This window comes from Dermacentor albipictus, chromosome 9 (genome assembly GCF_038994185.2).
Source record: "Dermacentor albipictus isolate Rhodes 1998 colony chromosome 9, USDA_Dalb.pri_finalv2, whole genome shotgun sequence".
Lineage (NCBI taxonomy): Eukaryota > Metazoa > Arthropoda > Arachnida > Ixodida > Ixodidae > Dermacentor > Dermacentor albipictus.
Genome location: NC_091829.1, coordinates 20,020,596 through 20,033,570, shown reverse-complemented (window position 1 = coordinate 20,033,570; position 12,975 = coordinate 20,020,596). Strand labels below are relative to the sequence as shown.

General features: G+C 50.8%; 2 protein-coding genes across 3 annotated transcripts in view; one reads left to right on the top strand and one right to left on the bottom strand.

Moving 5' to 3' along the window:
- The window catches only part of LOC135917351 (DNA helicase MCM8-like), an 85,310-nt gene that overhangs the window by 43,489 nt on the left and 28,846 nt on the right, over positions 1 to 12,975 (top strand). The window lies entirely within an intron of this gene.
- LOC135917349 (acetylcholinesterase-like) overlaps positions 3,521 to 12,975 on the bottom strand; it is a 29,363-nt gene continuing 19,908 nt past the window's right edge. The window contains exons 9-12 of the mRNA XM_065450942.1: positions 8,052 to 8,271; positions 6,650 to 6,874; positions 5,577 to 5,818; positions 3,521 to 3,895 (exon numbers count right to left, since the gene is read on the bottom strand). Of these exons, the coding sequence (XP_065307014.1) occupies positions 3,736 to 3,895; positions 5,577 to 5,818; positions 6,650 to 6,874; positions 8,052 to 8,271 (847 nt within the window). The 3' untranslated portion in view covers positions 3,521 to 3,735. The remainder of the gene's footprint in view (positions 3,896 to 5,576; positions 5,819 to 6,649; positions 6,875 to 8,051; positions 8,272 to 12,975) is intronic.

Here is a 12,975-nt window from a genome sequence, read left to right as displayed (position 1 = left end):
TCTCTCTATAGACCCGCCGCTGTAGTCACAGTCATTCTGCGGCTGAGCACGAGGTCGCGGGTTCGCATTGCCGGCCGCCTTTCGACGGGGTTGTGGGGGGGTGAGATGCGAAAGACACCCTCGCGCTTAGATTTTCGGGTGCGCGTCAAGGAACCTCGCGGGTGGTCAGAAATTTATCCGGAGCACTCCACAGAGGCGTCATCATATCATAGTTGCCGGGCAGAGTTGCTTTGGGAAGTTAATCCCAATCAATCAATCAATCAATCAATCAATCAATCAATCAATCAATCAATCAATCAATCCGGCTTACTCGATTATTTTTTGTTTGTGCTGCGAGTCGGAAGAGCCGTATCCGTTGAGTATGGTTTCGCAGAATAAGCACGCTCGTGTACTTATACCTTTTTTTTTTTCTGGATATGCACTCGGACATCGGTTTACTCACTCAAATTTGCGTCCAGTCTCACGAACGCCTACTCACGAACGCTCATATGCTTTATTTAGAAACCGTTGTATTCTGGCCGGGCATGTCCAGCTTTGTACTGCGTTAAAAAAAAAAAAAGCCTAATAAAACCTGCGCGTATAATGCACACACCTCTCTAAAGCACTTCAATCTGATTATAGAATGGTGAACTGTCCCTTATTTGCTTTGATTTGACCACTCAGTATTTGCCACTGGGTTCCTTGGCCACTCTTTCAAAATGGGCACGTCCCGCTGCTTACGATTCCTTGAATACCCTTTTATCCGCGCTGTGGCAACAATGTGTTCGTGACTCCGGAAAAACTTCCGGTCACGCATTTTCGACAGTCAGGTTAGCTCGTGAAAAAGAAGTAGTTTGTCCCATGGTATACTATTTAATAAATCCTGGAGTTTTACGTGCCAAACCACGTTGAGATTGAGACATGCGCTGTAGCGAGGAACTCCGGATCAATTTTGACCACCCGTGGTTCTTTAACGTGCACTCAGTGATCTGCACACGGGCGTTTACGCACATCGTGCCCGATCGAAATGCGGTCACCGCAGCTGTGATTCGATCCCGCGACCTCGGGCTCAGCAGCGTCACGCGACAGACACTACGGCACCACGACGGGTCCACAGTATACTATAGGCTCTTGTTCCTTGCGTGGTCAGATATAAGGAACACGCCCCATCTGTCGAGTGCATGTATGCGGCCTTCTTGTTGCACTTGGCAGTAAAATTTACCTCGCCAAATCAATCAATCAATCAATCAATCAATCAATCAATCAATCAATCAATCAATCAATCAATCAATCCGTCTTACTCGATTCTTTCTCGTTTGTGCTTCGAGTCGGAAGAGCCGTATCCGTTCGTGACTCACACTGTACAGCAAACACTGGACACACACTGTACAGCAAAACCGGTATCAACTGGATAGTTCTATATATTTGTAGGCTAATGTGACATGTGTATATCGGGAACTTTGTTTGTAAACGTAAAAATTGTCTCGCAGGTGTCTCTAAAGCACACCGGTCGGTTTGTAAAAATGGTGAATTATGGTTCGCGGATTCTTTGATTTGTAAACATATTCGGCATGTACCAGAGCGGGGGGGGGGGGGGGGGGGTGGAATTCTTAACCAATCCTCCTAAATAGGTATGCCCCACTATGACATAAGAGATGCGGAATCCCTAAATGTTGCTCGATAGCGCGTGGTATTTTTCTTTGCCATTGAAACCTGTCATCGCCATCACTCCGTCGGCAACTGCATCGTACATCGGCTTCACTCTTGTGACGTCAATGCGTATACGTATGACACTGTGTGCATCCTCCTGATTTGGTGTTCGCATTTCGGCGTAGCTTTCGGACGGTATGTAGACTATAGACAATAGACAAAAAAAGAATTTCACGACAATAAGGTTCTGCATGACCTTTGTGGTGGATAAACAAACATTCAAGAGCTTACACTTTGCAGAGCATGAGAGTCAACGATAATGGTACGCAGCGCCATTTGTTCTAAAGCATTTATTTACCCGCTTCGCTTCACATGTATTACAGAACTAACAAATGTGGTAATGGAGAGAAATCTCGAAACTTTAAGGACGTTTTAATATATCGACAGTTTCCTAGCCGGTATAGGCAGGGATAGGACTATTGAAGGGTGCTGTTTCCGGTATGTGTATGACATACTACAGCTGCGAGGCAGATAACGCTGGAGTTCGTGTATCGACAGTTCCCTAGCCAGTGTTGGCGGGGATACCTTGGAGGATGCTGTTTCCGGCCTGTGTGTGACCTCTATACAACAGCTGCGAGGCAGACAACGTTGGAGTTCGCTTTTTTTTTTTCTTTGTGAAATCGTGTTTTACGGGACGGACGGAAAAAACTTTAATGGAAAAAAGGACCTGCGAGGTTGCCAGCCCGGGCTCAGGCCACCCGGGCATTGTGTGCGGTGAGGCATAGCCTTTCCACCGCTGCCCGGGCCCGCTGGATAGCCCATAATTGGTCGTGTAGTTCTGAGCTAGTCAGAGCGCTCAGCCATCGCTCCTCGAGAAGGTCCGGTTCTATCTTGTCCTCTACGTATACTGAAGCGATCTGTGTGCACTTCCACAAGGTGTGTGCCATGTCTGCGTGTTCGTGTTTGCAGAGCTTGCAGCTTGCGTCTGGATATTGTGTTGAATTTATTCTGTTTAAGTGTACTGGGTTTCGGAACGTTCTGGTTTGCAATCTTCTCCAATCTGTTTCTTGAGACCTGTCGAGTTGTTTGTGGGGTTGTGGGTATGCTTCTCTTTGTTTCGTGTAGTGTGTCAGTATGTCGTGGTACGTGACCAGTCTGTCCCTGTCGTCTTTTATCGCTTCTTCGTCGTCCTCGCCTCCTCCGTCTTCTCCATCGCCTCCGCCGCAGTCCTTTCCTCTTCCCCAAGCGTTGCGGGGTGTTGGGCCGTCACTGTCCGTGTTTTACAAGTCGGCATTCAACTGTGGGTTCGGCTGCCACCGGCTACAATTAGTATCTTTTCGTCCGTTTTTGTTTCCCTTGTCATAGAACTACAAGTAATTTCGCTTGTGCTGGCTTCATCGTTCATCTCAGGTGTTACAGGAATTGGACGTTCGTTTAACGCAATTTAAGTGAGAAGCCGAAATTGTCACCTCGGCAGTCGGCACTATTCTTTTTTTTTTTTTTTTTGTCACGAATTCTTCACAGCATCCTGTAGCCTTATAACGACCTCTGCGCGCCGGGCTGATGCAGAAGTCGTTTGGAATCCTCCTCCCTGTTTTTCCCATCAATGTATCTCTGTACGGGTCCGTGCAAACCACACGAAGAACCTATCCGAGGCTGCCCATATTCGGTTCTCACACGAGTTCGAACTTGCGCGGTACCACCGATTTTCCGAGTGGTCGCTCTACCATCCCGTATAGATAACCAGGCGACTAGCTGGCGCAGCTGGAGAGGAGGGGGTGGGTAAGCACCTGGAAGCCGAGGATCACAAGCACGGTTTTCAGTGCGCGTTCGATTCGCTGTGCTGACGCTGCAACTCGCCGATTATCGTACAAAAGAGCACGACGTCCGCATGCAAATGACCTTTTAATATCTGCGCGCGCACGAGCGCTTCGACTCGCTTGCGCGACCAACTGCACGTGTGACGTAGATTGAAAGCGAGCAGCCGAGAGGTCGACGCCGAATCACGTGGTTTGTGCGCGTCGAAAATGATCTATATATGGCCTCCGAAATCGACGGCCTCCGTTGAAGATCTCGGAGGACGTGGGCCGGCCGGATGGCCTCCCCTCAACTCAACGAAGGCGTGGCGCTCGAGTCTCGCAAGGCCCGGCAGCGCTGCCACTTCGGGTCCCGCTGGCCGGTGACTTGCTTGGGGCCCAGCTTCATGGTGGCGAGTCGGAGCATGTCGAATTCCGGCCACTTGGTGGTCATCAGCGTGGGCGTTCTCCTGCGCAGGTTGACCCATTATAGGGCTAACTATAGCGAAGAAATAACCTGGCAAGTACACCCGGCCACAAAAGTTTAGGGACCACGGGATCTCAGAATACATTCATTTCCCGAGCAACCTGTAGCAATAGCCAGTAAAAGTGGTTGCGACAATGTTGTTAGCATATTCCAGTCGACACCCGAAATGCAAATACCAGGCTGCGTTGTGGGGTTGCGGAGATATTAAGCTTTCTTTCTCGGATTTCGTGGTCCGTTATATATTGTGGCCGGGTGTACGTGGTGATCTGGGACAACAATGCATAAGTAACACGCGATTCAACGTAACCTACAACGTCCGCAAGTTGTAGTGCATGAGGCGTAGAGTGGGGGTTTTCCATGAACGCACTACTCAGGTGTCTTTCGCCGCGTTGCTTGCGAAGTATGAAAACGCAGTGCGAACGCTGTCAAAATCCGTTACGTCACGGTTGGCCGATGTATAGAAACTAACAAGTCGTAGAGTGGACAAGGAACAAAGACACGCGAAGGCGCATAGAGAATACACGCGCACGGTGCTGCGTGTGTGCATTATTCCTGCCTTCTCGTGTTTTTGTTGCTTGTCCGTGCTTGAATTATATCGCTCGTTTCAAGCTAAACAACCAACGAGCCCCCATTTCCACTCTCGATGCATATAGAGACACGGGAAGATCAATGGGGTACTGGTTAGGGACTGGGTGAGGACTAGGCCCGTCATCTCTCCAATGCTATTCACAGCGTCTTTACAGGAGGTATTCAGAGACCTTGATTGGGAAGAATTGGGGATAAGACTTAATGGGGAATGCCTTAGTAACTTGCGATTCACTGATGATATTGCCTTGCTTAGTAACTCAGGGGACCAATTGCAATGCATGCTCACTGACCTGGACAGGCAAAGCGGAAGGAGGGTGGGTCTAAAAATTAATCTGCAGAAAACTAAAGTAATGTTTAACAGTCTCGGAAGGGAACAGCAGTTTACGATAGGTAGCGAGGCACTGGGAGTGGTAAGGGAATACATCTGCTTAGGGCAAGCAGTGATCTCGAATCCGGATCATGAGACTGAAATAATCAGAAGAATAAGTATGGGCTGGGGTGCGTTTGACAGGCATCCTCAGCTCATGAACAGCAGGCTGCCATTATCCCTCAAGAGAAAAGTGTATAACAGCTGTATCTTACCAGTACTCACCTACGGGGCAGAAACCTGTAGGCTTACGAAAAGGGTTCTACTTAAACTAAGGACGACGCAACGAGCTATGGAAAGAAGAATGATGGGTGTAACGTTAAGGGATAAGAAGAGAGCAGTTTGGGTGACGGAACAAACGCGAGTAAATGACATCTTAGTTGAAATCAAGAAAAAGAAATGGGCATGGGAAGGGCATGTAATGAGGAGGGAAGATAATCGATGGTCATTAAGGGTTACGGACTGGATTCCAAAAGAAGGGAAGCGTAGCAAGGGGCGGCAGAAAGTTAGATGGACGGATGAGATTAAGAAGTTTGCAGGGACAACATGGCCACAATTAGCACATGACCAGGGTAGTTGGAGAAGTATGGGAGAGGCCTTTGCCCTGCAGTGGGCGTAACCAGGATGATGAGGATGATCATGTTCATGATGATGACACCCGCGATCAGCCGACGTGGCATGTTGATCGCTATAACACGGAGGAGCTCACCCCGTGCGCGCAAACGTGGACCACACGCGTATCATGGTCCTGGACCACTGCTTGTCGAGCTCGCCAGAGGGCGCGCCGGGCCTGAGCGGCACGCCGAACACCAGCTCCACGTCCTCGAAGTGGACGGCCTCGGTCTCGTCCGTCCAGCCGGAGTACGTGGGCCGGTATGCCAGCACGTAGGCGTACACGCGGTTCTTCCACGCGTACAGCTGCTCGGCCAGCTCGGACATGGGGCACGCCTCCTGCGTACGCGGCGAGCCGCCCGAATGCCCTTTAAAAGCCTCACGTAAAAGCCGCAGGTCCGGCATTAACTCGTGGGTGCATTGACTCGCCTACTGCTCACATTCGCTCCGGTCTGATTTCACAGACTTTGGACAGAGTGCGAAAGAGTGCCGGTTAACATATGTCAGCTCACAGAGAAGATAATTCAACAAGTAGAAAATATACTTGGGGGAAAGCTCCCTAAAAACGGACAGTTTGCTGAAGTCCTTACAGTGAAAGTAACGAAGCATCTTTCAGGACACCTTGAGAAACTACATCCAGAACTCCGCGAACACATGCTCGAGTCAGCAGCAGACTCGAACCACTTTGTGCGCCTCGTCAAAGTGCGTTATTGGTAGCTATGTAACGGTACGGAGATGCTAGAGTATCGGCGAAAGTCCAGTGATTATGCAGACGTCAGTCAGCGCGCTGCTGGCGATTGCGAGACCTTTTGCATCCGCGATCTGGCAGCAGTGCGTTCATGACCCCAGGGAACTTCCGGTCAGCCAACTTCGACAGTTAGTTAGCCAAGAAAAAAGAAGTATTTTGTCGCATAGTATACTCCAGGCACATATTCTTGGTGTTTTCAGATATATAAGGAACGTGCGCTGATCATCAAGCTCTTGTAGGGGCTTTTTTTTGTTGCACTTAACACTACAATTCACCTGTCAAACGTTCCAACTCTGCAGCAAAACTGGTGCCAACTGGAGGGTCCTATAAGTTTATAGGCTATTGTAACAGATGGCGCTACTGAGGGCTTAACCCGAAGTCTTCTGGGAACTCTGTTTGTAAGCAACGGCCTCGGCGCTTACGAGGATGTCCCCGACGGCCTCCTGGTACGTCGCGTCGGCGGCGGCCGAGTCCAGCGCGATGCCCGTGGCGTTCTGCCAGCGCTCCAGGACCTCGTAGTCGACCAGGCTCGCGGTCAGCTGCTGGGGGTCGCCAATGCCGGAGCGCTGCTGCTCCAGGAACCACGGGTAGGCGCCCTCCCGCGCCACCCGGCCCAGCAGAAACTCCTTGCCCTGCGGCCCGGTCACCTGCGTTTCGCGCGCGCCACTAGTTACCAGACTCTTACCATCTGTATATCTACTAAAAGAATTAAGGGGTTTTACGCGCCAAAACCACTTTCTGATTATGAGGCACACCGTAGTGGAGGACTCCGGAAATTTTGACCACCTGGGGTACTTTAACGTGCACCTAAATGTAAGTGCACGGGTGTTTTCGCATTTCGCCCCCATCGAAATGCGGCCGCCGGGGCCGGGATTCGATCCCGCGACCTCGTGCTCAGCAGCCTAACACCATAGCCACTGAGCAACCGCGGCGGGTGTATATATCTACTGCGTCGGCGGTGTTCTACATATCTCGCTACGACTCCGTGATGATGCTTTGTCAATGCTTTTTAAAAAGTTAGCTCGCTATACTGATCACACAGAGCAATCGTCCTCATATCTGTCGCCTCTCCCCAACCGAACGCCAGATTTACGAAATTGGGTTCACCCTACGAGTTTACGAATGTTACGTCGATTTAACTGCGGGACCTTTGTTAAAGTTTGTCCAATCCAGTCCAATCCGTCGAAACGTTTAAAAGGCTTTGAATCACGGGGCGAGCTAAACTTGGGAAACGAATGCGTGCGAGGAATTGTGGCGGTACCTGCGCCGCGCTTTTGTGGTAGCGCAAGGCAAGGCTTCGAGCAAGTTTATTCAGCAAGTTTCCCGAAGCTCGTTAAGCCGGCAAAAGCAATGTCGCGGGAAGCGTAAATGCGATTTAGGAACACTGCATTGACTTTAAGTGTCTGCTTTGCCTACATAGCTTGCTGCTTCTTACGCGCTGCGTATGAACGTAAATAGGCGTTAAGGGTGCGTATTTCTATCCCTCAAAAGGGAGTGTGCTCAGGGGGAACAAACACAATAGCTGCTGCTGCCTCATCGAAATTAGCGGTAGTCAGTGACAAACCAAATGAATTTGCTGCTGATTTTTGAAATAGTTTCTTAGCTAGTGGCACGTCGGTTTTCGTACATTGCATTCTCTTAACCCGAACGTTTAACTGACTCCTTGACCCTCCTTCGCAGCGCTCTTGTCGTGTGGACCTCGCGATTCCTTCAGTACTGCGCTGGCCGTAACCGCGCGTATACGTAAATATACGAACTAGCCCGATCGCGGCGTTCGCCATACGCTCCTTAGCCACGTGCTCGCGTAGCGCTGGCGTTGCGTACGTTCCACGGGGCCGTCTTGTCCAGCGCTCGCCGTATCTGCGGCCTCGTCAGCGGCGCCCTGTTGAACACTGGCACGAACCTGGGCGCCACCTTGCTGCGGGCGACCGCGTCGACAGACGCGTCCTGCAGGCACCGCAGTGACGCGTCGGTCACCAGGTCCGCGGGACAGTGCAGGCTGGTGGCCAAGTGAACGGCCCCGTCTTCGCCGTCATTCTTGTATCTGGATGGATGGACGGGTGGATGGATGGATGAATGGATGAATGAACGGGATGGGATGGGATGGGATGGGATGTATGTATGTATGTATGTATGTATGTATGTATGTATGTATGTATGTATGTATGTATGTATGTATGTATGTATGTATGTATGTATGTATGTATGTATGTATGTATGTATGTATGTATGTATGTATGTATGTATGTTAGGAGCGCCTCCCCTTTGGAACGGCGGCGGTGGGTTGCTCCACCAAGCTCTTGCTGTTACACTGTCTAACGTCCTACCTAGGTTAAAAAAGAAAAAAAAGTACACTATGAACTCCCACAACCAAATTTTCAATAGGGATTCCACCAATCCTCCAATCGCCTCTTACGGCGATTGGAGGATTGGTGGAGTCCCTTCCCTATTGCGGGCATGTTTACTTTTCTACGGCTCTCGCTGAACCCAGGGGCTTCAAGGGGGCCAGTGGTGTCTAAATCGACCGCTGGGCAGACGTCTTCACATTCTAATAAAACATGCTCCATAGCTTCCCTAGCTTTACCGCACCAGACATATGCTTCTTCCTTCTTATACTTCGCTTTATAGGTGCGTGTTCTAAGGCATCCCGATCTAGCTTCGAAAAGTAATGAGCTTCCCTTTGTGTTATCATAAAATGTTCCTTTCCTGATTTCGTTTTTCTCTTCTTAAGTAGTTACTCATGGCAGGTTTCTTTTCCATTGCCGCCACCCATGAGATTATTTCAGCCTCTCTGACATTCCGCTTGACGTTCTTTGTTGCTGCGTTGCCCACCCTACAGGCCGCATACTTGTTGGTAAGCTTCCTAGTTCTTTTTCTCCACTGTGAATCAATGTTTTCCCTGTACATCTAACGAAGAACAGTGCGCCACATTTCAAGCGAAACTTGCACGATAACAAGGAGAGATAAAGAGAGAAAAGCGAGAGAAGGAAAGGCAGGGAGGTTTTAATTAGAGAATACCTCCGGTTGGCTATACCCTCTAGTGTTGAAGGGGAAAAAAGGGTACGGAAGAAAAGGGAGAAAACAAGAAAGAATGAACAATGCGGAACATGTCTGGTGTGGGATCTGTCACGCAGCCTGTGATGTCGCATCTCATAAACAACGTCAGTGTCCATCATCATCATCAGCCTGGTTAAGCCCACTGCAGGGCAAAGGCCTCTCTCATACTTCTCTAACTACCCTGGTCATGCTCTAATTGTGGCCATGTTGTCCCTGCAAAATTCTTGATCTCATCCGCCCACCTAACTTTCTGCCGCCCTCTGCTATAGCTTCCCTTCCCTTGGAATCCATTCCGTAACTCTCAATGACCGTTGGTTATCTCCCCTCCTCATTACGTGTCCTGCCCATGCCCTATTTGTTTTTCTTGATTTCAACTAAGATATCATCAACTCGCGTTTGTTCCCTCACCCAATGTGCTCTTTTCTTATCCCTTAACGTTACACCTATCATTCTTCTTTCCATAGCTCGTTGCGTCGTCCTCAATTTAAGTAGAACCATTTTCGTAAGCCTCCAGGTTTCCGCCCCGTACGTGGGTACTGGTAAGACGCAGTCTTATCAGTGTCTTATCAGTGTCTTATCAGTGTCTTATCAGTGTCTTATCAGTGACACTGTCTTATCAGTGTCCCACCGAGACTTAATACGCCGCACACAGTGCACAAGTCACACTGGCGCACAGTCTGCGGTGACAGTCCGCGGTGATTTATATCAGCTCGCGGTGACGTTCGTGCCGGCAAGTGTCCAAGAATTTTGTTTTCTGTGAGTGGGCCGCTTGGCCCAGCTGGTCTGCCGTGGCCGAGAGCGCTGCTCTTTGCAGTTTGAAGCGAGGGCACTCGCAAAGAAGATGCACGATTGTTTCACCGCACCCGCAAGGTTAACAGAGGAGGGATATCGGCCATTCTATCGATAAAAGGAGTCTGTATTCGAAAATGCTGCTCCAAGCTATAGGCAGGCCAAAAAAGTGGAGCCACTTCGGGCGAGGTCGGAGGGAATATGATGTGGTCAATTAGGGCCCAAGGTATGAAAGCGTCCGCTTGTAGATTTGTATGAATTCCACCGGTCCAAGTAAGGTTAAACACGCATGCGCGCGATTTTTCTTTTTTGCTACGTCAGATATTGGGGAAAGAAGGGGGGTGGGGGTATTGCAACGCAGCTGACGTCGTGGCGGGCAGATCGGGCAGCTGCGTCCGCTCGATCAAACCCATGGATACCGCAGGAACGGGGCTACTACTGAAATATTATCTGGTGTCCTTTGTCAACTGCTCGATGGTGGACTTGTCTGATGTAGCTACTCATATGATCTGTGAGGCAGTGCGGAGGGTAAACTCTGGAGGGCTGCCTTCGAATCACAGAAGATTGACCACGGATTGGATGGCAGCTCAACAGTGAAGTGAAGGGCTGCCCGGAGGGCTGCGAGTTCAGCAGCTGTCGGTGATGTAACGTGAGATATGTTTTGAGTTGTATTTTGACAGGTCTTGTTGGAATCGCCACCGCGCCAGTTGAACTTGTAGTCGTGATTGAGCCACCGTTGAAGGCGCGTGGGCGGCCATTGTGGACCTTACGTAATCGTAGTAATGTGGCCTTTTTGAGGGCAGTGGACGACATCTTAGCTTCATTCGTGTCAACTGGCATAGTGAGGTGCTCTTCAGGTCGGCGCAGACACCACGAATGCGAGGACGGCCCTGCTGCAAGCATATAGTCTGAAGGCAATAAGGTACAATTGGCAACAGTTATGGGGACTCAAAGTTGTGTGCTGCCATTCTGCAGGTCAAAAAGACAATCTGGTGAGGAGGTAGCCGGGCGACGTGTCGAATATCCGTCCCGAGAGTGTCGTTGACTATGTTTAAAGCAACGTAGCTTAAGTCAACATAGCACTGTTTAGAGCAACGTAGGAAGTGTAACCGTATGAAGACAACATAATGAAGTCAAGGAAAGCATGTGGGAAGTTATTTTTCGTTTTAGTTGAAGTGTAGAAGTAACCTGTTAAAGGGAAGTGACAGTGGACGAAAAAAAAATTACCGACGATTACGTTACTTCCTAATGCGAAATTTGAGCGCAGCAAATAAGCTTCCGCTTCGGCGGTGCGAACGGCAGGATCTTCTCGGCGGCGGCGATGAGCTTCTGCTTCAGCCTCGCTTACTGCTGGTTGCTCTCGACGGCGGCGACGAGCCTCCGCTTCGGCGGCGCGAACGGCAGGGTCTTCTCGGCGGCGGCGCTTAGCCTCTGCTTCGGCGACGCGTACTCCTGGATCATCTCGACGGCGGCGACGGTAAGCTTCTGCTTCGGCGGCACGCACCTATGGATTCTGACGGCGACGGCGCTGGGCCTCTCCTCTGGCAGCTCGTTTAGCAGCAGCAGCAGCAGCAGCAGCAGACGGAGGACTTCCATCGGTCGTCTCGCTCATGGCTCAGAAAGAACTGGCAGATAATTTCGCAGTGGCGAACGGCAGCGGCAATTTCGGCTCGGGCGGTGCACATATACAGATCCGCCGCCACCGATCTGGCTCTCTGATTGCCACCGCACAGGGCGAACGGCAGCGGCAATTTCGGCTCGGGCGGTGCACATATACAGATCCGCCGCCACCGATCTGGCTCTCTGATTGCCACCGCACAGGGGTTGCATTGGAGGAGGAGCGAAGAAAGGAATTAAGTTCGAGCCGGCGCTTTGACAACCGGAGACTCGCAGGAAGAGGGGGGAGGGGGGCGGCGTGTACACCCAGCGGCAAACGATGGGGGCAGAAGCGCGCGCAGCAAGCGGACAACACGATAAAGGGAGGAGGGAAGAGATAGCAGCGACTGACTGATGCCGCTGACGCCGATAGTGAGTCAACCCCAGCTGCGGAGTTGGTTTCAGGGACAACGCCGCCGATGCCGACACAAACAATATGATACCCTCGCTTCCGCAGCGCTAAGAACCAGGTCTAGCCGTGGGAAGGTGGTCACGTATTCGTCGACGTGCCGGGGCCTACGTGAAATAACCGGCGCGTCGGCAACTGAAGAGCACCCTATCCGCCCCACAAGAACAGGGGGGGGGGGGGGTACCCTTTCCTCCTCTTTCTGCATGGCGGCGACGGTGTTCTATGCAGTCACGTTATCTTGACTCTCTAGCGGCGTCAGCGGCATCCAGCGGTATCAGTCGGTCGCTGCTAGCGCTGGGGGGATGAAAGGGGGGCGGAGCTGGTGACGAGGCCGACGACAACGCCGACGACGACGCGAAACCCAGAAACGGACGCCAAAGAGCTGCGCTCTAAAAAAAAAAAAGAAACTTGCCGCCAGTGGGAGACGAACCCGCAACTCTCGCAGTACGCGTGCGTTGCACTACCATTTGTGCCCGCTCCGATGGCCTCAATCGCGCTGGCTAACACTCCCAGGGTTACACGTGCATAAATAGCCAGCAAGGTGGACGGGGGAACAGCCGACGCCGTAGCCCAATTCGTAGTCCAACGCTTGCGTATTGCGGAGGTTGCGGGTACGGCTCCCTCCGGCGGCAAGGTGTTTTTTTCGTCCACTACCCCGTTTCCTATTAGTTCATTTCTACAACGCTATTAAAGCTAAATATAACTTCTTCTAAACTTTCCTTGGCTTCATTATCTGTTGACTTCATACGGTTGTGAATAACAAAAATCGTGCCCCTCCGTTTCCGTCCATCTCGTTCATAGGAAATGTAAGAAACAACTGTATTCTCATTGTCTGAT